Source organism: Amphimedon queenslandica, unplaced genomic scaffold, assembly GCF_000090795.2.
Source record: "Amphimedon queenslandica unplaced genomic scaffold, v1.1 AMPQUscaffold_13522, whole genome shotgun sequence".
NCBI lineage: Eukaryota > Metazoa > Porifera > Demospongiae > Haplosclerida > Niphatidae > Amphimedon > Amphimedon queenslandica.
Window position 1 is genome coordinate 153632 of NW_003546242.1, and position 25370 is coordinate 179001.

Genomic DNA, 25370 nt, shown 5'->3' on the forward strand with positions numbered 1-25370 from the left:
CAGACATCGATTTGAAGGCATTGCTATGGCTATTAGCAAGAGTAGATGCTTTTTTTACTCTTGCTTTTAGATGTAGTCCAAGATATTTAGGTGTGGCTTTGAAATTGAATGTGAAATTACTTGGTGTGATATTGATAAAAGCAAAAGTTATGGCTTTTGATGTAACAATGCACATAAGTTTCATCAATACATTTTATTACCACGTTTGGTGAGCCAGTGTTAGCATTTGTTTTTTTGGCAAAAGTGTTTGTTGAATAATCTCAAGTGCATTATGCAGATCATTGTGTGTGTATTGTTTATAATTAGGGATTTACTCCAACCAATCAAAGGCTACATACATGTAGCAGTCTTTTTAACTAACATAATCATGATCGTTACTAGTTATTTTTTTGTATTTTTATATTTAGAGTTTTCTCATCCTCCAAGTGAACGTGAAGGGCGTGGCCGTGTCCCTCGTCTCCTAAGAGCAGCTACAGATCCATTAGGAGGAGGAGGAATTGATGTAGCACAAGGAGGTGGCAGTGGTGGTGGTCCAGTGAGAGGAATACCAAAGGATAATGTGATATTTGCTGAGAGTGTAACGTCACCAGGAGTACCTGTAGTGTACAGGCCACCTGAAGAGAGAATGATTAATCCTGATAGATTGAATCTTGACCGCAGAAACCTTTTTACTTGCCCAATATTAGAAGTAAGTTTTGTGGCATTTAACACTAGATTTCATGAGCTGACAAGTACTAGAGTAGCACATGGCTTTTGTTGTAACTTTTTAAAAATCTAATTTTAATTTGAAAAATTTTCTGCATAACACAAGAGCAAGTATATGTATCAGAAAAAAAGATCACAGTACATGTAGATCAGCCATTTCTAGAAAATACTGTACCCAGGTTTTCCCTTAAATGATGATGTTGATTTTAAAGTTGCTCAAAATTTTACAAAATACATATCCAGGGTATTTTTCAAAAATTGATAGTAGAGAATTTTACAATTTTGAATTTTCTTTTGATACATAGTGATATTTTGAGCATGTTTGAGGTAATTCCAACTAAAATTGGTTTTTTACCAATTTTTAATTTACTCAAAATTGGGGCAAGTCCCTAGTTCCTGTACTTCTTGTACAGAGTCTTTAGCCAAATTTTACCAAGAATGACTAGGAGAAAATTCTCCGTTTTTATATTTTTCTATTACATGTACATATTCTTGTGTTGTGTAGCAAGTTTTAGCCTACTCCAATAAAAATTGAATTTGTCTTAAGTGTGCTGTTTAGCTCACTTAGCATTGCCTATGAGAAACCCTAACTGTACCAGTAGTACAGTTTATTTTGTAAAACTTTGGAGCAACTTAAATAATAATCAATTTTGATTAAGCACGATGTGAGAGCATGTAATGTAGTCCATTGATTTTCTACAAAACCCAGCTAAACAACAGCCTCGTGAGTTGATAGGAAGCTGATCACTTGACAAAATAATGTAGGGAATAGTCACGAAATTTTAAGGTCTATTCATGTTTAGATTGTATTTCATGGTTAATTCATCTTAAACATTGATGCTGTAATAAGCTTTTCAATACTTTATTGCCAAATAATATTGTTACTCTTTTGATGTACATGTACATGTTGTAGTATTATTGTAAAATTAGCTGCTGTGTGTGTTAGTTCTCATTCCATTGCAGTTGCTACGCCACTTTATCTAATATTGCTCTTATTACAATTTCAATGATGTAATGTAGTAGTAGTTGTCATAATGACAAAGTGCATCTGTTTTAGGGTGAAGAACATCTTCGACTCCTTAACCTCCAGCACAACTGCATAACACGGATTCAGCACCTTACCCCTTTAAGACGACTGGTATTTCTTGACCTTTACGACAATAAAATTGAAGATATTAATGGACTAGAATCACTTCATTCTCTTCGTGTATTAATGCTTGGAAGAAACAGGTGCATAATATAATATTGGTCAAATATGTCTTTTCACTCTTTTGTCATAGAATCTCTCAAATAACTGGTTTAGATGGACTTACAAAGCTTGATGTGTTGGATCTTCATGGAAACTTGGTAATATTTTTATTAGCTATTAGTGTTTGTAATCATAATAATCATTCAAGCTGAGGTATATAGATAATATAGGACACTTGAGTCACTTAAGAGTTCTCAATTTAGCTGGCAATAATATAACAGTTGTTGAGGATCTCTCTGGATTGTCTTCATTAGCTGAATTAAACTTGCGTAGAAATAGAATTACTCACGTAAGTGTTACTAGTTAGACCTGGGGTCAATTACAATCATGTAATTGTAATTTTAATTTCAATTATAATTGAGTTAGCTAACTACAGAATGTGCAGAAATATTTTTAATGCACTCTAGTCTATGTATATAACATAATAAGATAACTTTAAAGTACTGAAGTATATGTAACTACCTGATATAAATTTTAAGGCACTGTAACCACTGGGATAGTATGTTGCTACAATACATGTACATCAAATTGGAATTGGAATTGAAACTAATTAAAATTGTAATTGTAATTGGGTCTATTTTTACAAAAGGAGTGTAATTGATTGTGTAATTTTAATTGAGCTTTTGTGATTGACCCCAGGTATTATTAAACTTTTAATTCCTAGTTTGATTGTGGTAGTCTACCTCTCCTACAGCGCCTCTTTCTTAGTCATAATCTTATTGAAAGGTACATGTTCATGATTATTTTACAGTCAACAGATCCATTTTTCTCAGCATTATACTTCACATGCATTGATGCTCACTGTACAGTTAATGATGTAACAATTATTGTTGATCTTTCAATTGTTTAGTTTTGATGACATATCTAGTACTACTTTCTGTACATCACTGAATGATTTATCAATTGATGGTAATCCTTTGGCTAATAATCCTGATCACAGAAACCTTATAATATCTTATCTTACTAATCTTGTCACACTCAACCAATCTCCAGTTTCTGTGAGTTCTCTCTTTCTCCATCTAGTACTTACTTATTCCTTTAGGAAGAAGAGAGGAAGCAGTCTCTATTAGCTGCTAGACAGGAAGAGATTAAGCTAAATGAGCTTCATAAGCAATTGAAATTAATGGTTGGTCTAGTGTACTATTATTTTTAATGTGCAACATTTACTTTGTTAGGAACAACGTGAGTCACTTATTGCAACTGTCAAGTCAGAATGGGAAGCTAAGCAAACTGATCCTAGATCAGGTTGTTCCAGCAGGTACGTGTATTAACACAATTATCTGTTAATGTTGGCATTGTCTGTTGTATAGTTATATTGATAATGAAAAGAACTCACTTGTTTTATATGGCGGTAAATCACTCAAGATTTTCAAGTCTAATCGACTGCCATCAGTCACTCAATTGGCACTGCATTACATGACTTTTAAAGAAGAAACGGAGAGTTTTTCACTCATTAAAGAGAGTTTACCAGTCCTACAGGTACAGATTATTGTTATTAATAAATACGACTTAGTTTGTTTCTCTAGCATCTGGAGTGCCATTGTTTGAATTTGTCGACTTTGTTAGACTTGAGGTCGCTGTATAGCTGCCTTCCTTCATCACTTAGTTCATTAACTATCACTAATGACGGTAACCCAGTCACTGATCATCCTCTTTACGTACAATGGCTTGGATTCCTCCTTCCTCGTGTGTCTATTAATGGAATCAAAGATTGTCAAGGACATTTGTTTGCTCCTTATGGTCAACTACTTAATGCATCTGAGTACACTATGTATGAGGTATGTAGGTATTCTATATTTCTTTGTATTGTAATCTGCTGAAATTAGCCAGAAAATGCTGAAACTAAGGAAAAGGCTAGAACTATAGCAAGGCAAGTCCAGCAAGAAGTACTAAAGCAAGTTCATAGGAAAGATCGGTTTGATAAACTCTGGCCAACCCTCGTCAATAAGTTAGTAGAAGAGGCAGTGTTGTCATCATGATTCATAAGACACAATGTTGTGTTATCCTAAGAATGTATTATCAAAATAGGTAAATGCCACAACCAAACTTGTTAAAATAGATTCAATTGCTACATTATTGTTATTATTGATTAATTTGTTTGTCACTACAATTTGAATTAATTTCATTGCTTCCGTCACAACAAACTATTGCTCCTTCTTATCTTCTTCATCATCACCACCTCCAAACTGTTGGTGTAATTGTGATGTTTTCTCTTGGAGACGTTGAATATCGCCCACACTGATATTGCCAGCAGCATCTTTGAGAGCTCCAAAAGCTTTTGAAAAGAGAATCTCAAAATTGTTAGCTCAGATACATAATCTTACCATCTTTGGCACCTTCTTTTGCTAGCTTGCTAGTCATATCAATGGCTTTCTCAAAAGTCTTTTCATGTCTCTTGATAAATGGTTTGATGAAGTTATGATAAATAACAGCAGAGCCGTTGTTAGCCATTGGCATCATGCACCATATCAGAAAAACACACTGTTGACCAAAAAAACAAAAAAATTAATTTAGGAAATTGTACAAACCAGTGCTAATAAGCCTCTCTGAGTCATAGTTATAAACTAGCACCATTTATTGAGAGTACAACAACAAACATCAACTTTATTATGCTTTTTCATTTCCTGTTCACCTTTTAGTACATGCAACACAAACAAAATTGATAAGAGTTTGAACTAATCTTGGTACCAATTTAAAAAATTAAATACAATATGCTGTTCTACATGTAATTTTGTTCCTGCTACTCACTATTGCTGTACTACATTGGCCACTGAAACAAACACATTTCTGTACAGTCCAACTAGCTACGGTAGTTGACAATATGTTACATTACATGAATGGCTTGAGCCAAGTATGATGTCATGTAATCACAGGCAAGCAATAACCTATCGTTTAATTGGGGAAATGACTCATAGTGTTTGAATTCAATTGGAACCATCGACAAAGCAGCATTGGCACTCTCTACTAGTAACCTTATGACACCTCTAATTGAAACACTGACCTTTCCAAGGAAATAAAATGGTATCCAGGACAAGAGGATGTCTGTGAAAAATTCAATAAGACCAAAGAAAGCATACACAACCCAATAGGTTAACCACTGAGTGTCATCATCTGTCTCTTCTGAATCAATAGCTTTACATCTAATGGGAGAGAGAGAGGTGGAAGGAGGAGAGGTGACACTTGTAAATCAAACACCTGTCAGACAGCAAACACTACATCTACTAATAACAGTGATGATATCAATCAACACAAGCACAGGATGCCATGGCAAAGGTCAATAATTATTTGTGAACAAACATCAAATGAAATTAATCACTTCTGACGATTGAGTGCATGCACTCTTTATTTATCACAAACACTCACGATTTGTAAGCTGGGTAGACAAATCCAATTAGGTTCACCAATAGCCCTGTGCCATGCCCAATTATCAGGTAGAGAATAATTAGTACTACAAAACCTGTTCAGAGGAAACAAAAATCATTGGTAAGTAACTATTCACAGACCAAAAAAGAGCCATTCTCTCTTCAATCTGAGGGTCTTTTCGGCTTTCTCGAATATGCCGGCGAGCGGATTCTCCGGATCGTGCAGCATATCAGAGATCCTCTGTCTAGCAGACTGGAGTTTATTCTCTGGCGGAGTGGTCGACATGGTGTGTACAATTTAGAGCTGTCTCAAAACGGAATATGAAGGCGAAGGCTCTCTCAACAATGATAAGCGAACCAAGGCACCTAGGCTAGCTCACGTGATGGGGCTCGCAAGTCACGTGACAACCCAATTTTGTAACCACGCCTATTCTTAAATGGCGCTGTGTGACAGTATTCGCTCGATTCGCAAGTAAATGGCTGAAGTTACAGTTAGAGTTGATAGCAATGGAGCATTTGTTGCTGGTGACACTCTCCAGTGTCAACTTATATTCAGTAATAAAGACACCAGTCCTCAGACTATAGCCTGGGTTGGTGCGCAGATTCATTGTCAACGTCTAGTGAGAGAATCCGTATTGAAGTTGAAAGCCAGTGAACAATTATCGTCACCTATTACAGAAACTGCTTTTTTTCCTAACAGAGGCAAGTCTCTCAGAATTATGTCTAATTTTTAGTGATGCCATAGGTGAACGTGGTAGCTCGATATTATCAACACGCTCAACTGTGTTGCTGTGTAACGTCACCATTAATCCCTCAGAAACTAAAACAGGTATGATTATATTATAGATAGTAGAGTGAATTTTTAATGAAAACTATGCTTTGTAAGTAGACAAAATTTGCAATTTCATAATGGTGTTCATTTAGCTTGTACTAATTTTTTGCAATTTGCCTATTAATAAATCTAGATTATTAATAAAAGCAAGTACTAATTTTTCCTATTTTAAAGCCATTTGCAAAAATGCAAACAATTTTTATTTGCAGAAAATCACTATGATAACTTTAAGCTTGTCCTTAAACTAACTTTTGACAGGCCATGTTCTTTACAGAGAAAATGGTAACTAATACATCGACAAAATATATGAAAAATTGAATAATTACTTTTGGATGGGTCCGGAAATTGTTGCTTTACTTTATAGTAACATTTTATTACTCTCTTTATTTCTTTTTTCTTTCTCTTGTCAGTCTCCTATACAGAAATAATACCATTAGGTGGGCCACCTTCATTTCATGGTCATATTGTACGTTATGTGTACAAATTGGCTGTTGGTGTTCAGAAGCCTAACTGTCCAGCACAAATAACAAGATTACCAATTAGAGTTATACAGATACCAGGTTAGTTGTCTAGCTATGAGCTCTGCTGGGTTCATTTCTTATTTATATAGATCACCTTAGACGTCCATTACTAGCATCACCTCAGATTAGTAATCCTTTTCTTGTTAGTGAAGAGTGTGAGTCAGCTAGTGAGTTAGGACTGGAAGCTATTGCCTTGGAATCTTGCAAACGAAGTACAGGTAGGACCGTAGGACCTTAAGACATTATACAATGTAATGATAATTGGTAATAATAATACCATACAGCTGGAAGCTTGGAAATACTTAATATTAGTGGATTGGTGGTTACAGTGAACATCCACCAATTTACATGTACATGTACATGTATGCTGTTTAACACAAATAAATAGATTCCAGCAATTGCAAAGTCTTTATTATTTCCAACTGTATGGTCAGGGTTTCCCACAAAGAGTGCTATGTGAGCTAAAATTCTTCATGAGCTGACAAGCACTACCATACAGTACATGGCATTTGGAGTAACTTAGAAATTCATAAAAAATCCAAATTTGATCAGAATCTGCTCAAAGTTAATACACAGCATAAGAATATGTATATGTATCAGAAAAAAATTATACAAATGGAGAATTCTCTCATTGCCATTTTTGACAAAATTGTGGTAAAACCAAAGGCTAGAGCCTTTGGTTGCTAGAGCCTTTGGTTGCTGGCCTGATTTTTGAGCTACTATTAAAATTTATAAAAAAAATTCAACCTTGATTGGAATCAGCTCAAAGTTGATATGCAGCATAAGGAGTTGTGTGTGCATTAGAAAAAATTATAAAAATGGAGAATTCTCTCCTTGTAATTTTTGTTGAAATATTCTGTACAGGGTCTTTTAGCCCAATTTTTAAACAACTTGACAATCCGCTGACAAAAAGTTACATGAGCAAAATACCAAGATCCTGTGGGAAACCCTGTGTATGGTAATCCAGGATATCCAACAATAACAAATAATAACAGTGATGAGGTGAAAATGGAAAGAGAGAGAGAAAATGAAACAGAACAAAAAATAAACAATATTAATAATATAAACAGTAGTTGCAGTATTTTATACATTTATAATACACGAATGAATGGTTAACTTATTGGTGATATTTTTTGTTTTATATAGCTAGTTTCACATTAACTGCTTCTGGAGAATGCATTGGACGTGTTGTTGTGCCCAGAACATCTTATCGTTTAGGTGATGAAGTGACGGCCATCTTTGATTGCTCCCTCTCTGTTCATCCTGTCCTTCAAGTCACTGCTTCATTAGTGTATATTGAAACTATCAATAAGGAATGTGTACTACCATCAGTGACTCTAAAGCCAGTTGTTACTCAAGTGGCCCAACAAACTAAATCATGCACTAACAGTTTGATAACGCATTACTCACTACCTGTGCCACCAACTTTGGCACAGTCCTTCTCTGATAGTACAGGTCAGTAGTATCCCAATGTCTTAGATTTTGTTTGTATTCTGAAGCACACTATTATTTTTGGCTGACATTTGTATGTAGTAAAGTAAAGTATCATTGCACTGGCACTATAAAAAATATTAATGCCTTTTATTATTACATGTATGCTATGTTTAATTTAATAATTAATGCTTAGGTGTCAACTGTCAACACAATGCAATGTAAATTTCCAACTAACAGCATAAAACCATCTGCCATACTTTTTACTTCTATGCTTGTATACTTTGTAATTGTCTTTTTATTTTAGTTAAGCTCCACTGGGAAATACAGTTTCATTTATTAATTTCAAGAGGATTATGGACAAACACTCATACTGTACAGCAGTCTCTTGGACCAGGTGGTGGAGTTGCTGAATTATGGTCGGGTCCCTCATCACAGAACGTTGATACTATTGATTGGTGCTTACCAGTTACTATGCTGCCAACACTCTATTCAGAAGATCCAATGCCTCAACAAACGTTGCAACTTTAATTCATTTTTGTAATGATAATAAGTATTCATGATATTAAAAATTGAAGGAGTGATTCACTGAAATGAAGAACATACATGTACATGTACTTTATTAGTGTAGAAATATTCTTATAAAACAAATATTTATTGTAAGTTAAGAAGAGGACACCAGTGTCTTGGAAAAACTCAATGAGCTCAAGGCTTAGTGATGATAGAACATGGCAACAAAATGCTATGTGCTCTGCAGTTATTAATTGCTTATAGCAAGAAAGATAGTTGGAACCATAGATAATAGAGTATAATTTAATATTTATAATATAATATTTAGGCAATCTTCTTTTTGACTAATGACTAAGTCAATGCCGGGGATTTCAGCTTTTATTCTGAGATTCAAGAAGATTATATAGCTGCGTCCTTAACTTTCTTGCTGCTTTGAAAATTGTCTGGATAACAAATGAGTCTTATCTTGCTGTAAGTAGCTCAAGACTTTCTCCCGTTTCATAGCCTTCGTAGTCGCCATTTTTGCATTGCAACCACACCCACATCAATGAAAAATTAAAATTTTGGTTTCTATGGATTATTTAACTTATAGTCATAGTTCGCCCCAATAAATACAAAATGCTCACAAGTTATAGCATTATCTTAAAGGGGGCACTCGCTCATAAAATGTCTCCTTTTATTTTTGTTCTTCTTTTTGCTACATCTTCTGCTGTTGCTACTGCTTCTAATGCCTCTATTCCATTGACTCTCTCTGTAATGCTCCCACTGTCATTTGTTCATCTTAATGGAGATGCTTATCTTCCTGCAATGGACATATCTCTAGAACTGATCAATAATAAGACAGACCTTCTTCCTGGCTATACTCTCAAAGCTGTTGTTAATGATTCTGCAGTAAGTACATGTACTGGGCCATGCCGCATGTACTAACTATATATCTGTTGTCATATGCTGCTGTTTGCAGCATGACTTTTATATTTAAATTCCTATAATTATTATGATTAAGTTGATGTATCATGCAAATGTATGTACTTAAAGTCTAAAACACCTTTTTTATTGCTTAATATATATCCAATGTCAGGCAACAGTTAGCAGTCACTCCCTATCTCACCTCAACCTCTCATTAATAGTTTGTGCTAGGTTGTAGACTTTTAGTGCTCTTACACTCTTCATGTTACATGTTTTTAACTTCAGATCAGTCATAGGCACTTGGTATTCCATCATGATTAGTCTGTACTGTCTAGCCTGTAGTAGGGCTAGGCAAATTATGCCGCTAGAGCATGATAGGGCAAGTTATTATGCTCTAGCATAATTGGAGCATAATGCATCAAAAATTTTTGGCCCAATACCCCTGACCACATGATTTCAATTTAAAATGGCGGCCTGGTTTTAAAGTACTAATACAACAACCCAACTGCTTAGTACCCGCCTACGCAAGCATAGCAAATCAAATGACTTAGACTATTCTATTTTCAGATTCTAGTATTATTACAATATTATATTTATTACAATTGTAACAGCTGGATGCATCATGCATGTACATGTAACTTAATAGTTGATATTTGAGTAAAACTGAAAATATGAGCATAATAATGAGCATAATTGGATTCATTTCAAAGCATAATAGGATGGCATTTGGGGCAGTACCTAAAGCATAATAGGCAAAAATTGAAGCATAATTTGCTTAGCTCTATAATCTGCAATATATTTTAGTAATTATATAGATGTGTTATTGTAAGAGAATATTTCTTTGTAGTCCTAGATCTATATGTGATTGTTTTGCTATTTTAGTAAAATTTTTTAATATTTCTGAACATCTCTGTGATTGAATTTACTGAAGAATTTACTTTAAGACACACAAAGTGCCATTAAATAACTATGAAAATAATAACAATAACTACGAAATGAATAATAATAATAATGATGATGATGATGATGTCTTGTTCATTCCTTTTAGTGTGCTGCTGGTTCTGGTGTGAGGAGTTTTATTGATGTTATATTCAAAGAGCCAGTGAAGATAGCTATGGTTGGTCCTATATGTTCATCATCTACATCACCAGTAGCTGAACTAGCTCACTTTTGGAACCTTGTACTAGTAAGTCTGTAAGACCAAGAGTACATAATACCTAAAGACCTAGGGTCTTTAGGTATTGATACCTAATACCTAAAATACCTATAATACCTAAATACATTATCTGTAATGTTCTTGTATTACCTACTGTATACATGTATGTGTACATGTACCTATTATGTGTGTGTGGTCTAATAACATGTTGAGGTGTTGTTATATTTTAAATATGTTCATCATCTTCATGTCTCTTGTTCTCATTGCATCATATCTCATTAATATCTCATTAATATTTCACTGATATAGATATCAGCAGGTGCTACTAGTCCCTCATTATCCAATACTGCTGTATTCCCAACCTTTTTAAGGAGTATTTCATTAGACACAGCTGCAGTGGAGGGTATCATTGCACTTATGAAGAAATATGGTTGGACTAGAGTAGCTGCCATTACATCAAATCAAGATTTATTCCAAGCAGTACGTACATGTACCCCTCTCTCTCTCCCCTGAGTCCCCTCTTTCCTTCACTTATTCTCATATTATACTGACTCATAGTCTCATATACAGCCTACATATGCAATTAATGATCTCTTATATTTCATAGGTTTATTCTGAACTCAGTCAGGCTGTACTAGATAATAATTTTGAAGAAGCTAGGAACTTCGCATTTGGAGAATTTAAGAATCCAAGGGCTACTGTCAATAGTCTTTATGTAAGAATAATATGCTAATAATATGCTAATAATATACTTTGAAATTAGCATATTTAAGATAATTCAAAATTAATATTGATTATCATGTCTATAAATTAATTTTGTAAATACCTGAGTACCGTATAGTTCCAAATTTTTGTCAGTCAAAAATTTCGTCAAAATCTTAATTTCTTGTTAAAATTAATTTTCGTCAATAAAATTTTTGTCATTTTTGTTATTAATCCGCATGCATACTCATGTGGAACAAAAATTTGTTTGTCAGTTAAAAATTTCTTCAAGCAAAAGTACCTGACAAATTTGACAAAAATTTCGACCGATGAAAATTTTGAGCTATAGTCATAATTAATGATATTAATGTGTAAAATATTTTAAATTCCTGTTTTGATCGTTATCTAAACTTAGATTCATTCCTATCTTTTTTCCACTTATACAATATTTATTAATTCATTATTTTGTAGGATTCACCATTCAGGATAATATTTGTCAACATGTATCCAGCAAAAGCTATTGAAATAATCTGTCAGGTACATCAATGTGTATCAAAAAATGTAATAAAATTTAGGGTGATTCTTGAGCCATTTTTTGGAAAAGCCATGGGCTATAGCCTTGAGTATTTTTTAGAATTTTGACATTTTCTTAAAATGGCCATAACTTTAAAAATTGAAGTCAGAATTAGCTCAAACTCTTTACACAGCATAAGGACATCAATATGTATCAGAAAATGTGATAAAAATTTGGGGTGATTTCGGAGCCATTTTTTGGAAAATCTATGGCATGAATTATTGGTCTATGGTATTCATCTCTTTGTTATTATTAATTAATTAATTAATTAATTAATTTCTTTGTTTGTTTATGTTTGTTTTAGGCGTTAAGTTTAGGTATGACTCGGTCCAATGGTTATGTGTGGATATTCTATCATTAGTATGGGCCAATGTGGTGGACTAAGGAACCAGAACCAAATGAAATCCCTCCGTACAATCCATTCAACTGCTCCATTAGTGAGAGAGCTAGTATTGTTGAAGGAGCCATATCTATTGATCAATTTGCTGTCATTGAAAAAAAAAATGAGGAACAATGTTACTGACATAGGATTGGTAAGTGGCTCTTTATTTTTAATTCTTACAATTAGTACTCAACAACTATTAATGATGATGTATTGTAGCTGCTATCATTATGATTATGATTATCATTGTTGTTTCTAGTCATACAATCAGTTTGTTAACTTGTATCAGGAGAGGGCTAAAACTGAATACAGTTATGTACCTGAGAAAGACATCAATGGAACCATACAATTCATTCCTCATTTTGTCGATGCTTTCTGGACTATCGCTCTTGCCCTTAATGCCACTGACAGTGAGTCATTTAATACTGAATATAATATTAATAATGACAGGCCCGTAGCCAGGGGGGGTTCGGGGGGTTCGGACGAACCCCCTGTTGTAGCTGCAAAAAAGTTTTAGATTAGCTCCTGTCATGAAGAACAGTACTGCAAAAGCAGGATTAGCATTTTGGCAGCAGCGAAAAGCACAGATAGCCATTTTAGCTGAGTCAGCACATGGCTGAGATGCGTAACTCAAGACTACGCCTACCGACCACGCCCATTTTTGTTAAAAATTTTTTGCTGCTCGCTTCGCGCGCAGCAATTTCCAAACCTCCTGTTTCAAGTTCCTGGCTACGGCCCTGAATGATGATAATAATAATGATGATAATAATAATAATAATGATGATAATGATAATAATAATAATTAATAATAATTAATGTTTCTAGATGGTAGGATGATACTACAGGACTTTACTTATGATTCTGTAAACTTAAGAAACTTAATTTACAATAACTCAGTAAATGCTAGATTCAGTAGTCTATCAGTAAGTTTATACTAATAATAATTAATACTGATAATATACTGATAATAAAATAGGGACATGTTTCTTATAAACCAAATGGTGATAGACACGGACACATAAGATACTTTCAATACAGACCAAGTAATTAATAATTAATTTAATTAATTAATTAATAATCAATTAATTTATTATTATTAATAGAGGGTATATCTCTAGTATCAGTATACATTGGTAATATTGCTAACAGCACTGGATCAGGTACTATAAGGTTACAACCTGGAGAGAATGACGATACATTGTTCCTTGATGGGATGGTACCAGTTGATAAAACATTGGACTATGTTGATACTTGGTTGTTCTCAATTTATGTCATACTTGGAACAGCTGGACTTGTCTATGCCTCAATCTGGCTAATGATTAATATCATATACAGAAATAAAAAGTAATTATTATTGTTTCTGATTAATATATGGAAACTGAAACTAAACTATCTTTGTGTTTATATCTCATTTAACGTTTGTTCCTGATCTGTTATTATTTGATGTTCTCATATTGTCTTTCATCCTCAGGGTCATAAAGTTATCCAGCCCTTATCTCAACATAGTCATCATTATTGGAGCTATGTTGTTCTATTTGGATATTATATTATTTGGAATGGATGAAGCTATCATACCAACCAGTGTTCTCAATGGACTCTGCATGGTATGGTATATACACACCCTTTGACCATCCATAATGTACTCTCCCTCCCATCTCTCTCTCTCTCCTCAGGCCAGAGTGTGGATTGTTGTCTTTGCTTTTACTCTTCTTTTTGGGACACTCTTTGCTAAAACATGGCGTGTGTATTACATCTTTCATTCATCATTTCACCAAAGGAAACCAAGCAAATGGGTAAGAGAATACATATACATGTACATGTACATAATGATGTGTGAATACATATACATCATGTAGTGAGTAATGGTGTGTGTATAGGAGTGGTACTAGTAAACACATTAAGTACATTACTACTCTACTCTCCACTCCGTGCCAGGTCATTAAAGATGGGTTCTTAATCCTGATGATTGGTGTACTGTTGATTATTGATTGTGTCTTTATGATATGCTTCACTGCTATACCTGGCACTAGACTTGAACTAAGCTCTGTTACTGTTCCTTCAACTGTAAGTTCAATATTATAACATCATCATGATACACCATTAGGATCACAGTCTTCCAATCCAACTGAGCATATGCTCATCCAATCATCAAATCCCTGTACTGAGTACCCTCCTGGTATATAAAGGTATTCTTCTCATTATTGGGCTGTTCCTTGCTTTTGAAACACGTAACATTAAAATAAAAGAGCTCAATGATTCTCCACTAATTGCTATGTGTGTATATACAACAGTGGTCCTCTCCATCTCCCTCACCCCTATTGGTATTATACTCACTAACTATGTGGACATACATTACGGACTTGTTGGGTCCCTTACAATGTTGGGAGTCACCATCATACTGTCTACACTATTTGTACCTCAGGTAATCATAAGTCAATGAATAATGTGATAATGATGAACTATATTAGGCCTATAGGCTGGTTAAGGATCCTACTGGCTCTCTTATATTCACCAAGAACTCACCTCAGAGTGTGATGGGAGGTACTAATATGCCTAGACTGGATTATAACAAGGACACCATTGAGTATCACATGAAAGAGATTGACCGTTTGAAAAAGGTATTATATATGACTATTTTAAAAGGATCATAATTTAGCATGCATGATTGCATGTACATGTTTGTTTAGTTATAATAAATATTGCTTTCTTTTATATAGATACATAAAGAAAGTGATGCCTTGCCTGGAGCTGCTAATAAGAATAATTCCAATGTTCAGGTTTTGTCTCCAGTTGATGAGAATGAAGTTGTTCAAGTTGTTGTCAGTCCAAATGATGAAGTTTTTTTTAGGAAACCATCTCCTCTATCCTCTGTCTATGTCAATGAAAATGGACACTACTAACTAATATATAATAATAATAATAATAATAATAATAATAATAATAATAATAATAATACTGACATGATTAATCATTATTATGATCATTTTGTCTGTAGTTTATAGCTTACTGTGTTTTCTCTCTTTCTTCCTGGCAAGTTCCTGCTGCTAGCCTGCTGATGAATTTAATTTTTAATTACTATAATTAGATTAATAATAAGTTCCTAATAATAATTAGATCTATTATTAACTAGAATGCCACTCTCAGGCTTGCCCCAATCAAAGCCTCTATTGATTAGAAGGTATCTCAGTAGGATCAAAAAACCCTTGATGCCATAGTTTGCAGCTTTTAGTTTAGCTGGTATCATTGTCATGTTGAGATTAGTACCAGCCAAGTCCTTGGTTGGTAAGTTCCACTGATAAGCATGATGAGGCCAGTGTCCAGTTAGGAAGGAGGCACGAGATGGAGAGCAATACTTAAAAACATAATGACAATTAAGAACTAGACCAGTTTTAGCCAATTGATCAAAGTTAGATGAAGAGATAGCTGGATTCCTGAAACCAACATTAGCAAAGCCCCAGTCATCAACCAACACAAATACAATATTAGGCAGTTTAGCAGTTGCAACAAAGCAACTACACAAGACACAGACTAATAAACACTGGAGTAAGGACATGTTGCTAAACAATAGCAGTAAGACATCATGTGATTTATTTTTACCCAATTTAGAACTGGTATAAACATATTTATACAGCTAATAAAATATTTTCAGTGATTAGTATTTTGTATGTTTCTGCTTAGCATGATTATCATGACTATTCTGCTTAGCATTAGTATCTATTGATTGGTGCTTACCAGTTACTATGCTACTAACACTCTATCTGGAAGATCCAATGTGTCAAAAACATTGCAACTTTTATTCATTTTTGAAATGATAAAAAGTATTAAAGGAAATTTTAACTTGGCTCCAAAAGTTGGTCAAAGGTGTGAATGGAAAGTTGTGGTGTGATTTTGAAGTATGATGAATCCTACTTAGTAATGCTGCTGCATTGAAAGTGATGGCTCAATCTCAAAGAGAATTGTATAATTTTTCAATATATTATAGACCGATAACTAATTCTAATTTTTATGCTGCTTTAGTACTTAAGACTTCATTGTTTGCCAGCTCATGTAGATGCTATTTAGCAACTCGTTATGCTTGGTGAAACTGATCAATATGAAAATTAAAAATTGGAACTACGCACATTGTCAACCAAACAATTAACACACAATAAAATTAATACTTACCATGGCATTTTGAGTCTCAGAAATTTTTTGCTACTAAAAATGATATATTTCACATGATATCACATTCAACTAGACTACTACAAAGGTAGACCTATATAGTCTATCTACTAATTTAAATTCAAAACCTCATTTAGGCAGACTAATGACTGGCATTAAACTATCAATAAAATGTAAGCACAACATTTGCTACGGGATAAACAATTCTAATTACAAAAAGTATTAGCACTTTAATTTAGCAATAAAAAACAGCTCAATATAAACAGCAGTATGCTACAAGTTTTTCCAAGGTCTCCAGTAGCCACCATTAGCTTTCATGTAATCACAAGCATTGCGATCAGTTGGTAAAGACTCAGCCGAGTGGTATCCTTGATCCTGCATATCCCTTGGTTCTTTAGAGAATGAATTATACCTGTCAAGAAGTTTTTTTAGCATTTCTGGATTCTCTTTTGATAGTTCCTTCTTCTCAGTGGGATCATTAATAATGTCATACAGACAATATGGATCACAATCAGGACCTTTTGAACCATCATTACAAGGATAGTCTAATGGTGACCACATTAAACTGTCACAGCCATACCCTTGAGGACCTACAATTAGTTTGTAATTGCCCATAATGAGAGCTCCTTGTTCAGGGTGACTGTGATTGAAATTATAAGCTAAGACAATCTCTTCATGCTGTGTCTTTTCATTCTCTCCTGTTATGATAGGCCATACATCTAAACCATCAACTGGAAACTTTCCTGTTCCAGAATCATCAGGATCAACTCCTGCTAGTTTACAGAATGTAGTGTACCAGTCAGCAATGTGAATGAATCCATCAGTAGACTGACCTCTTCTTGATTCTGGTAGGAGACCACCATTAACAAAAGCAAGGGAACGAATGCCTCCTTCAAAAAATGTTGATTTACAACCTTTTAAAGGATAATTACTACCAGAACAAGGAGCACCACCATTATCAGCTGAGATGACCATTATAGTATTGTCCCACATTCCTTTCTTTTTTAACAACTCCACTAAATGTCCAGTAACATTATCAGCTACACTGACCATAGCTTGTAAAATATGTCGCTTTTCACAAGTTGAATTAGCAGGATAAATGTCTAACCATTCTTTGGGAGCTTGCAAAGGCGTGTGCACATTATGCAATGGAAGATAAAAGAAAAGTGGATTATCTGCATTATGATTGTTCATGACATCAGTCAGGTCATCACGATAGTTATAAGCATCATATGTTCCATTACGAGGATCAGGAGCATTATTCTTCCAATAATCAATTGAACAACCACTTTTTTCATTCATATGATCCTCACCACCTCCCAAAAACCCAGTTGAAGTATCAAAGCCTCTATTGATTGGAAGGTATCTAGGATCAAAAAATCCAAGATGCCACTTCCCTACCATATGAGTAGCATAATTTGCAGCTTTTAGCTTTGCTGGAAGCATTGTCATGTTGAGATTAGTACCAATCATGTTGTCCATTAGAGGATTCCACTGATGAGCATGATGAGGCCATCGTCCAGTTAGGAAGGAGGCACGAGATGGAGAGCAATACTTAAAAACATAATGACGATTAAGAACTAGACCAGTTTTAGCCAATTGATCAAAGTTAGGTGAAGAGATAGCTGGATTCCTAAAACCAACATCAGCAAAGCCCCAGTCATCAACCAACACAAATACAATATTAGGCACTTTAGCAGTTGCAGCAAAGCAACTACACAAGACACAGACTAATAAACACTGGAGTAAGGACATTTTGCTAAACAGTAGCAGCAGATCATGTGATTTACTGTTACCAAATTTAGAACTGGTATTATATTCATACAATTAATAAAGTATTTTTAGTGATTAGCATTTTGTATGTTTCTGCTTAGCATATAGCTTCTGATCTTGTTATTTTCTAAATGTTCTTCCAAGGTCTCCAGTAGCCTCCATTGTCTGCCATATACTTGCATGCATTGGGATCTTGAGGAAGATCATCTTCACTATGATAGCCTTGATCTTGCATGTGTCTTGGTTCCTTAGAATAAGAATTGTATCTTTCAACTAGTTTTTTTAACATATCTGGATTCTTTTTTGAAAGGTCATTCATCTCAGTGGGGTCATTTACAATATCATATAAGCAATATGGATCACAGTCAGGGCCTAAAGTTCCATTACTACAAGGATAGTCAAGTGGTGACCACATCAAGCTATCACAACCGATTTCCTGCAAACCTACTACTAGCTTATAGTTACCAACAATTATAGCTCCTTGTCCAGGACGCCTAAAATCAAAGTTATATCCTAATACTATCTCTTCATGCTGTGTCTTTTCATTCTCTCCTGTTATGATAGGCCAGACATCCAAACCATCAACTGGAAACTTTCCTGTTCCAGAATCATCAGGATCAACTCCTGCTAGTTTACAGAATGTAGGGTACCAGTCAGCAATGTGAATGAATCCATCAGTAGACTGACCTCTTCTTGATTCTGGTAGGAGACCACCATTAACAAAAGCTACAGAACGAACACCTCCTTCAAAAAAGGTTGTCTTACAACCTTTTAAAGGATAATTACTACCAGCACAAGGAGCACCACCATTATCAGCTGAGATGACCATTATAGTATTGTCCCAAATTCCTTTCTTCTTTAACAGTTCAACTAAATGTCCAGTAACATTATCAGCTACACTTATCATTGCTTGTAAAGTATGTCGCTTTTCACAAGTTGAATTAGCAGGATAAATGTCTAACCATTCCTTTGGAGCTTGAAATGGTGCATGGACATTATGCAAAGGCAGATACAGGAAAAGTGGATTTTCTGTATTATAGTTGCTCATAACATCAGTCAGGTCATCACGATAATTATAAGCATCATATGTTCCATTACGAGGATCAGGAGCATTATTCTTCCAATAATCAATTGAGCAACCACTTTTTTCATTCATATGGTCTTCACAACAACCAAAAAACCCAGTTGAAGTATCAAAGCCTCTATTGATTGGAAGGTATCTAGGATCAAAGAATCCAAGGTGCCACTTCCCTACCATATGAGTGGAATAGTTTGCAGCTTTTAGTTTAGCTGGAAGCATTGTCATATTAATATTAGTACCAATTGTGCTGTCCATTAGTGGATTCCACTGATGAGCATGATGAGGCCATCGTCCAGTTAAAAGAGAAGCACGAGATGGAGAGCAATACTTAAAAACATAATGACGATTAAGAACTAGACCAGTTTTAGCCAATTGATCAAAGTTAGGCGAAGAGATAGCAGGATTTCTAAAACCAACATCAGCAAAGCCCAAATCATCAATCAACACAAATACAATATTAGGCAGTTTAGCAGTTGCAACAAAGCAACTACACAAGACACAGACCAATAAACACTGGAGTATGGACATCTTGCTATAGTGTCACATGATACAAATGACCAAATAAAAAAGCCATGAATGACATTTATATATTCATAGATGATTTTATTTGGATAGCAAAACAGTCACAATTCTCAGCTAGAAACATTTTATATGCAATATACGTAAACAATATTAGGGCACTATACATTCTTCCATGGTCTCCAGTAGCCACCATTTGCTTTCATGTAATCACAAGCTTTAGGATCATGAGGAATAGCACCCATACTGTGATATCCTTGATCCTGCATATCTCGTGGCTCTTTAGAGTAGGAATTATACCTGTCAAGAAGCTTCTTTAACATTTCTTGATTTTTATTAGATAAATCATTTTCCTCAGATGGATCGTTAATAATATCATACAGACAATATGGATCACAGTTTGGGCCTACTCTGCCATTGCTACAAGGAAAATCTAACGGTGTCCACATTAAAGGATCACACCTCGCATTTTGTGACCCAACAATGAGCTTATAATTATCAACTATAATAGCTCCGTGTGAAGAAAAGTTATATCCCAGCACTATCTCTTGATGCTGCGTCTTTTCATTCTCTCCTGTTATGATAGGCCATACATCTAAACCATCAACTGGAAACTTTCCTGTTCCAGAATCATCAGGATCAACTCCTGCTAGTTTACAGAATGTAGTGTACCAGTCAGAAATGTGAATGAATCCATCAGTAGACTGACCTCTCCTTGATTCTGGTAGGAGACCACCATTAACAAAAGCAAGGGAACGGACGCCTCCTTCAAAAAATGTATATTTACAACCTCTTAAAGGATAGTTACTGGCAACACATTGATCGCCACCATTATCAGCTGAGATGACCATTATAGTATTGTCCCACATTTCTTTCTCTTTTAACAGTTCAACTAAATGTCCAGTAACATTATCAGCTACACTGACCATAGCTTGAAGAGTGTGACGTGTTTTGCAAGTTGAATTAGCAGGATAAATGTCTAACCATTCCTTTGGAGCTTCTAAAGGTGTGTGGACATTATGTAATGGAAGATAAATGAAAAGCGGATTGTTGGCATCATGATTGTTTACAATATTAGTCAGGTCATCACGATAATAATAGGAATCATATGTTCCATTACGAGGATCAGGAGCATTATTCTTCCAACAATCAACTGCACAGCCTTGCTTCTGATTGAAATGATCTACCCATCCACACAAATATCCACTTGATGTATCAAAGCCTCTATTGATTGGAAGGTATCTAGGATCAAAGAATCCTTGATGCCACTTCCCTACCATATGAGTGGAATAGTTTGCAGCTTTTAGTTTAGCTGGAAACATTGTCATGTTGAGATTAGTACCAGCAGTGGCATCAGTGGCTAAATTCCATTGATATACATGGTGTGGCCAGCGTCCTGTGAGAAGTGAGGCACGTGAAGGAGCACAGTACTTAAAAACATAATGACGATTAAGAACTAGACCAGTTTTAGCCAATTGATCAAAGTTAGGTGAAGAGATAGCTGGATTCCTGAAACCAACATCAGCAAAGCCCCAGTCATCAACCAACACAAATACAATATTAGGCAGTTTAGCAGTTGCAACAAAGCAACTACACAAGACACAGACTAATAATGACAAAAGTAGTCTAGCCATTATTACTAAACAATAGCATCACATGACACCAAGATTACATAAAAGGAAGAAGAAATGAATAAAATCAGTTATTCATTAAAATAGCCCTCCTAAAAGCAAATGATTATGATTTTGTTACAAATTCTTCCATGGCCTCCAGTAGCCACCATTTGACTGCATGTATTTACATGCATCAGGATCTCTTGGTACAGAAAACTGTGAGTGATATCCTTGATCTTGCATATCTCTTGGTTCCATGGAGTATGAGTGATACCTATCAAGAAGCTTGCTTAAGATTTCTGGATTTTTCTTCGATAGGTCATTCTTTTCAGTGGGATCATTAATAATATCATACAAACAATAAGGATCACAATCAGGACCTTCAAGACCATTGCTACAAGGATAATTAAGTGGTCTCCAACCTAAACTGTCACATTCAAAAGCGTTTTGTAAACCAACAAGAAGCTTAAAATTGCCAACTATAATGGCTCCTTGTCCAGGATGATTGAAATCAAAATTATATCCTAATACTATCTCTTCATGCTGTGTCTTTTCATTCTCTCCTGTTATGATAGGCCATACATCTAAACCATCAACTGAAAACTTTCCTGTTCCAGAATCATCAGGATCAACTCCTGCTAGTTTACAGAATGTAGTGTACCAGTCAGCAATGTGAATGAATCCATCAGTAGACTGACCTCTTCTTGATTCTGGTAGGAGACCACCATTAACAAAAGCAAGGGAACGGACACCTCCTTCAAAAAGAGTTTCTTTACAACCTCTCAAAGGATAATTACTACCAGAACAATGGGCACCACCATTATCAGCTGAGATGACCATTATAGTATTGTCCCATAATCCTTTCTTTTTTAACAGCTCCACTAAATGTCCAGTAACATTATCAGCTACACTGACCATAGCTTGTAGTGTGTGACGTTTATCACAAGTTGAATTAGCTGGATAAATATCTAACCATTCTTTGGGAGCTTGCAAAGGAAGGTGAACATTATGCAATGGAAGATACAGAAAAAGTGGTTCATCAGTATTGTGACTGTTGATAATATCAGTCAGGTCATCACGGTAAATATAAGCATCATATGTTCCATTACGAGGATCAGGAGCATTATTCTTCCAATAGTCAATAGCACATATTGCATTTTGTGTCATATGATCTTCAGAACCACACAAAAACCCACTTGATGTATCAAAGCCTCTATTGATTGGAAGGTATCTAGGATCAAAGAATCCTTGATGCCACTTCCCTACCATATGAGTGGAATAGTTTGCAGCTTTTAGTTTAGCTGGAAACATTGTCATGTTGAGATTAGTACCAGCAGTGGCATCAGTGGCTAAATTCCATTGATATACATGGTGTGGCCAGCGTCCTGTGAGAAGTGAGGCACGTGAAGGAGCACAGTATTTAAAAACATAATGACGATTAAGAACTAGACCAGTTTTAGCCAATTGATCAAAGTTAGGTGAAGAGATAGCTGGATTCCTGAAACCAACATCAGCAAAGCCCCAGTCATCAACCAACACAAATACAATATTAGGCAGTTTAGCAGTTGCAACAAAGCAACTACACAAGACACAGACTAATAATGACAAAAGTAGTCTAGCCATTATTACTAAACAATAGCATCACATGACACCAAGATTACATAAAAGGAAGAAGAAATGAATAAAATCAGTTATTCATTAAAATAGCCCTCCTAAAAGCAAATGACTACAATTTTGTTACAAATTCTTCCATGGCCTCCAGTAGCCACCATTTGACTGCATGTATTTACATGCATCAGGATCTCTTGGTACAGAAAACTGTGAGTGATATCCTTGATCTTGCATATCTCTCGGTTCCATGGAGTATGAGTGATACCTATCAAGAAGCTTGTTTAAGATTTCTGGATTTTTTTTCGATAGGTCATTCTTTTCAGTAGGATCATTAATAATATCATACAAACAATATGGATCACAATCAGGACCTTCAAGACCATTGCTACAAGGATAATCAAGTGGTCTCCAACCTAAACTGTCACATTCAAAAGCGTTTTGTAAACCAACAAGAAGCTTAAAATTGCCAACTATAATGGCTCCTTGTCCAGGATGATTGAAATCAAAGTTATATCCTAATACTATCTCTTCATGCTGTGTCTTTTCGTTCTCTCCTGTTATGATAGGCCATACATCTAAACCATCAACTGGAAACTTTCCTGTTCCAGAATCATCAGGATCAACTCCTGCTAGTTTACAGAATGTAGTGTACCAGTCAGCAATGTGAATGAATCCATCAGTAGACTGACCTCTTCTTGATTCTGGTAGGAGACCACCATTAACAAAAGCAAGGGAACGGACACCTCCTTCAAAAAGTGTTTCTTTACAACCTCTCAAAGGATAATTACTACCAGAGCAATGGGCACCACCATTATCAGCTGAGATGACCATTATAGTATTGTCCCAAATTCCTTTCTTCTTTAACAGTTCAACTAAATGTCCAGTAACATTATCAGCTACACTTATCATTGCTTGTAAAGTATGTCGCTTTTCACAAGTTGAATTAGCAGGATAAATGTCTAACCATTCTTTGGGAGCTTGCAAAGGAAGGTGAACATTATGCAATGGAAGGTACAGAAAAAGTGGTTCATTGGTATTGTGACTGTTGATAATATCAGTCAGGTCATCACGGTAAATATAAGCATCATATGTTCCATTACGAGGATCAGGAGCATTATTCTTCCAATAGTCAATAGCACATATTGCATTTTGTGTCATATGATCTTCAGAACCACACAAAAACCCACTTGAAGTGTCAAAGCCTCTATTGATTGGAAGGTATCTAGGATCAAAGAATCCTTGATGCCACTTCCCTACCATATGAGTGGCATAGTTTGCAGCTTTTAGCTTAGCTGGTATCATTGTCATAGCAAGATTGGTACCGGCTGTTGAATTATTTCCTAAATTCCACTGATGGGTATGATGAGGCCATCGTCCAGTTAGAAGAGAAGCACGAGATGGAGAGCAATACATGTATACATAATGACGATTAAGAACTAGACCAGTTTTAGCCAAGTGATCAAAGTTAGGTGAAGAGATAGCTGGATTTTTGAAACCAACATCAGCAAAGCCCCAGTCATCAACCAACACAAATATAATATTAGGCAGTTCAGCAGTTGCAACAAAGCAGCTACACAAGACACAGACTAATAAACACTGGAGTAAGGACATGTTGCTAAATAATAGCAGCAGAACATCATGTGATTTATTATGACCATATTTAGAAACAACTGAAACATTAGAGCATATTCACAGCATAAAAATTTTAAAAATATATCAGCTAAGCAGCGTAGCTCATTAGTTACTATCTAAATGTTCTTCCAAGGTCTCCAGTAGCCTCCATTGTCTGCCATATACTTGCATGCATTGGGATCTTTAGGAATATCATCTTCACTGTGATAGCCTTGATCTTGCATGTCTCTTGGTTCCTTAGAATAGGAATTGTATCTTTCAACTAATTTCTTTAACATATCTGGATTTTCTTTTGATAAATCTTTCTTCTCAGTAGGGTCATTTACTATGTCATACAAACAATAAGGATCACAATCAGGACCTTCAGGACCATAGCTACAAGGATAATCAAGAGCTGACCACATCAAGCTGTCACAGCCATGACCCTGCAATCCAACTACTAATTTATAGTTGTTCACTATAATAGCTCCTTGTGAAGGATAGACGTTGTCAAAATTATATCCCAACACTATCTCTTCATGCTGTGTTTTTTCATTCTCTCCTGTTATGATAGGCCATACATCTAAACCATCAACTGGAAACTTTCCTGTTCCAGAATCATCAGGATCAACTCCTGCTAGTTTACAGAATGTAGGGTACCAGTCAGCAAT

The 25370-nt window shown here is 35.2% G+C and overlaps 9 protein-coding genes across 9 annotated transcripts in view; 3 read left to right on the forward strand and 6 right to left on the reverse strand.

The window, feature by feature from the left end:
• The window catches only part of LOC109580762 (leucine-rich repeat-containing protein 49-like), a 17035-nt gene extending 12955 nt beyond the window's left edge, over window positions 1-4080 (forward strand). Inside the window, exons 2-12 of the mRNA XM_019994479.1 lie at window positions 408-688; window positions 1763-1935; window positions 1986-2052; window positions 2103-2243; window positions 2619-2680; window positions 2805-2952; window positions 2997-3080; window positions 3130-3212; window positions 3265-3433; window positions 3481-3732; window positions 3781-4080. Of these exons, the coding sequence (XP_019850038.1) occupies window positions 408-688; window positions 1763-1935; window positions 1986-2052; window positions 2103-2243; window positions 2619-2680; window positions 2805-2952; window positions 2997-3080; window positions 3130-3212; window positions 3265-3433; window positions 3481-3732; window positions 3781-3933 (1613 nt within the window). The 3' untranslated portion in view covers window positions 3934-4080. The remainder of the gene's footprint in view (window positions 1-407; window positions 689-1762; window positions 1936-1985; window positions 2053-2102; window positions 2244-2618; window positions 2681-2804; window positions 2953-2996; window positions 3081-3129; window positions 3213-3264; window positions 3434-3480; window positions 3733-3780) is intronic.
• Window positions 3950-5697, reverse strand: LOC100631428 (receptor expression-enhancing protein 5-like). Its single transcript, XM_003382307.3, has 5 exons — window positions 5458-5697; window positions 5318-5411; window positions 4956-5094; window positions 4279-4435; window positions 3950-4229 (listed from the first exon to the last, which is right to left on the reverse strand). The coding sequence occupies exons 1-5, from the start codon at window positions 5600-5602 to the stop codon at window positions 4099-4101; spliced, it is 666 nt and encodes a 221-aa protein (XP_003382355.1). The 5' UTR covers window positions 5603-5697; the 3' UTR covers window positions 3950-4098.
• An 8-nt stretch (window positions 5698-5705) lies between these two features.
• On the forward strand, window positions 5706-8768 carry LOC105316629 (RAB6A-GEF complex partner protein 2-like). The gene is made up of 6 exons (XM_011411704.2): window positions 5706-6018; window positions 6062-6145; window positions 6559-6708; window positions 6759-6887; window positions 7816-8124; window positions 8408-8768. The coding sequence occupies exons 1-6, from the start codon at window positions 5793-5795 to the stop codon at window positions 8629-8631; spliced, it is 1122 nt and encodes a 373-aa protein (XP_011410006.1). The 5' UTR covers window positions 5706-5792; the 3' UTR covers window positions 8632-8768.
• Window positions 8769-11846: 3078 nt separating this feature from the next.
• Window positions 11847-15242, forward strand: LOC105316669 (gamma-aminobutyric acid type B receptor subunit 2-like). The gene is made up of 12 exons (XM_019996510.1): window positions 11847-11911; window positions 12253-12481; window positions 12590-12740; window positions 13156-13253; window positions 13307-13373; window positions 13434-13674; window positions 13802-13934; window positions 14004-14123; window positions 14266-14394; window positions 14435-14752; window positions 14799-14948; window positions 15048-15242. Exons 2-12 carry the CDS (start codon window positions 12281-12283, stop codon window positions 15228-15230), a joined length of 1791 nt encoding a protein of 596 aa, XP_019852069.1. The 5' UTR covers window positions 11847-11911; window positions 12253-12280; the 3' UTR covers window positions 15231-15242.
• Window positions 15243-16623: 1381 nt separating this feature from the next.
• Window positions 16624-21534, reverse strand: LOC100632436 (arylsulfatase B-like). The gene is made up of 2 exons (XM_003382315.2): window positions 20791-21534; window positions 16624-17541 (listed from the first exon to the last, which is right to left on the reverse strand). Exons 1-2 carry the CDS (start codon window positions 21496-21498, stop codon window positions 16765-16767), a joined length of 1485 nt encoding a protein of 494 aa, XP_003382363.2. The 5' UTR covers window positions 21499-21534; the 3' UTR covers window positions 16624-16764.
• Window positions 18314-19992, reverse strand: LOC100632563 (arylsulfatase B-like). The gene has a single exon (XM_003382316.2). It carries the CDS (start codon window positions 19871-19873, stop codon window positions 18392-18394), a length of 1482 nt encoding a protein of 493 aa, XP_003382364.1. The 5' UTR covers window positions 19874-19992; the 3' UTR covers window positions 18314-18391.
• Window positions 21535-21563: 29 nt separating the features above from the next.
• LOC100632818 (arylsulfatase B-like) lies at window positions 21564-23174 on the reverse strand. Its single transcript, XM_003382318.2, has one exon. It carries the CDS (start codon window positions 23098-23100, stop codon window positions 21613-21615), a length of 1488 nt encoding a protein of 495 aa, XP_003382366.1. The 5' UTR covers window positions 23101-23174; the 3' UTR covers window positions 21564-21612.
• A 16-nt stretch (window positions 23175-23190) lies between these two features.
• On the reverse strand, window positions 23191-24735 carry LOC100632944 (arylsulfatase B-like). The gene has a single exon (XM_003382319.2). The coding sequence runs from the start codon at window positions 24697-24699 to the stop codon at window positions 23215-23217; it is 1485 nt and encodes a 494-aa protein (XP_003382367.1). The 5' UTR covers window positions 24700-24735; the 3' UTR covers window positions 23191-23214.
• The window catches only part of LOC100633070 (arylsulfatase J-like), a 7793-nt gene continuing 7150 nt past the window's right edge, over window positions 24728-25370 (reverse strand). Inside the window, exon 3 of the mRNA XM_019996809.1 lies at window positions 24728-25350. Within this exon, the coding sequence (XP_019852368.1) occupies window positions 24837-25350 (514 nt within the window). The 3' untranslated portion in view covers window positions 24728-24836. The remainder of the gene's footprint in view (window positions 25351-25370) is intronic.

Excerpts from the sequence above, each read along its gene's own strand:
- LOC105316629 (XM_011411704.2), top strand. The coding sequence starts at position 5,793 with ATGGCTGAAGTTACAGTTAGAGTTGATAGCAATGGAGCATTTGTTGCT. Across the intron at positions 6,146-6,558 it reads TCCCTCAGAAACTAAAACAG|TCTCCTATACAGAAATAATA; the intron begins GTATGATTATAT and ends TTCTCTTGTCAG. Across the intron at positions 6,888-7,815 it reads ATCTTGCAAACGAAGTACAG|CTAGTTTCACATTAACTGCT; the intron begins GTAGGACCGTAG and ends TGTTTTATATAG.
- LOC100632944 (XM_003382319.2), bottom strand. The coding sequence starts at position 24,699 with ATGTCCTTACTCCAGTGTTTATTAGTCTGTGTCTTGTGTAGCTGCTTT.
- LOC100632436 (XM_003382315.2), bottom strand. The coding sequence starts at position 21,498 with ATGGCTAGACTACTTTTGTCATTATTAGTCTGTGTCTTGTGTAGTTGC. Across the intron at positions 17,542-20,790 it reads GTCACACTCTTCAAGCTATG|GTCAGTGTAGCTGATAATGT; the intron begins GTCAGTGTAGCT and ends TTACAAGCTATG.
- LOC105316669 (XM_019996510.1), top strand. The coding sequence starts at position 12,281 with ATGGTTATGTGTGGATATTCTATCATTAGTATGGGCCAATGTGGTGGA. Across the intron at positions 13,675-13,801 it reads ATCATATACAGAAATAAAAA|GGTCATAAAGTTATCCAGCC; the intron begins GTAATTATTATT and ends TTTCATCCTCAG. Across the intron at positions 13,935-14,003 it reads TTCTCAATGGACTCTGCATG|GCCAGAGTGTGGATTGTTGT; the intron begins GTATGGTATATA and ends CTCTCTCCTCAG.
- LOC100632563 (XM_003382316.2), bottom strand. The coding sequence starts at position 19,873 with ATGTCCATACTCCAGTGTTTATTGGTCTGTGTCTTGTGTAGTTGCTTT.
- LOC100631428 (XM_003382307.3), bottom strand. The coding sequence starts at position 5,602 with ATGTCGACCACTCCGCCAGAGAATAAACTCCAGTCTGCTAGACAGAGG. Across the intron at positions 5,095-5,317 it reads GTCTACCCAGCTTACAAATC|ATGTAAAGCTATTGATTCAG; the intron begins GTGAGTGTTTGT and ends CTCTCCCATTAG. Across the intron at positions 4,436-4,955 it reads CATTTTATTTCCTTGGAAAG|TGTGTTTTTCTGATATGGTG; the intron begins GTCAGTGTTTCA and ends TTTGGTCAACAG.
- LOC100632818 (XM_003382318.2), bottom strand. The coding sequence starts at position 23,100 with ATGGCTAGACTACTTTTGTCATTATTAGTCTGTGTCTTGTGTAGTTGC.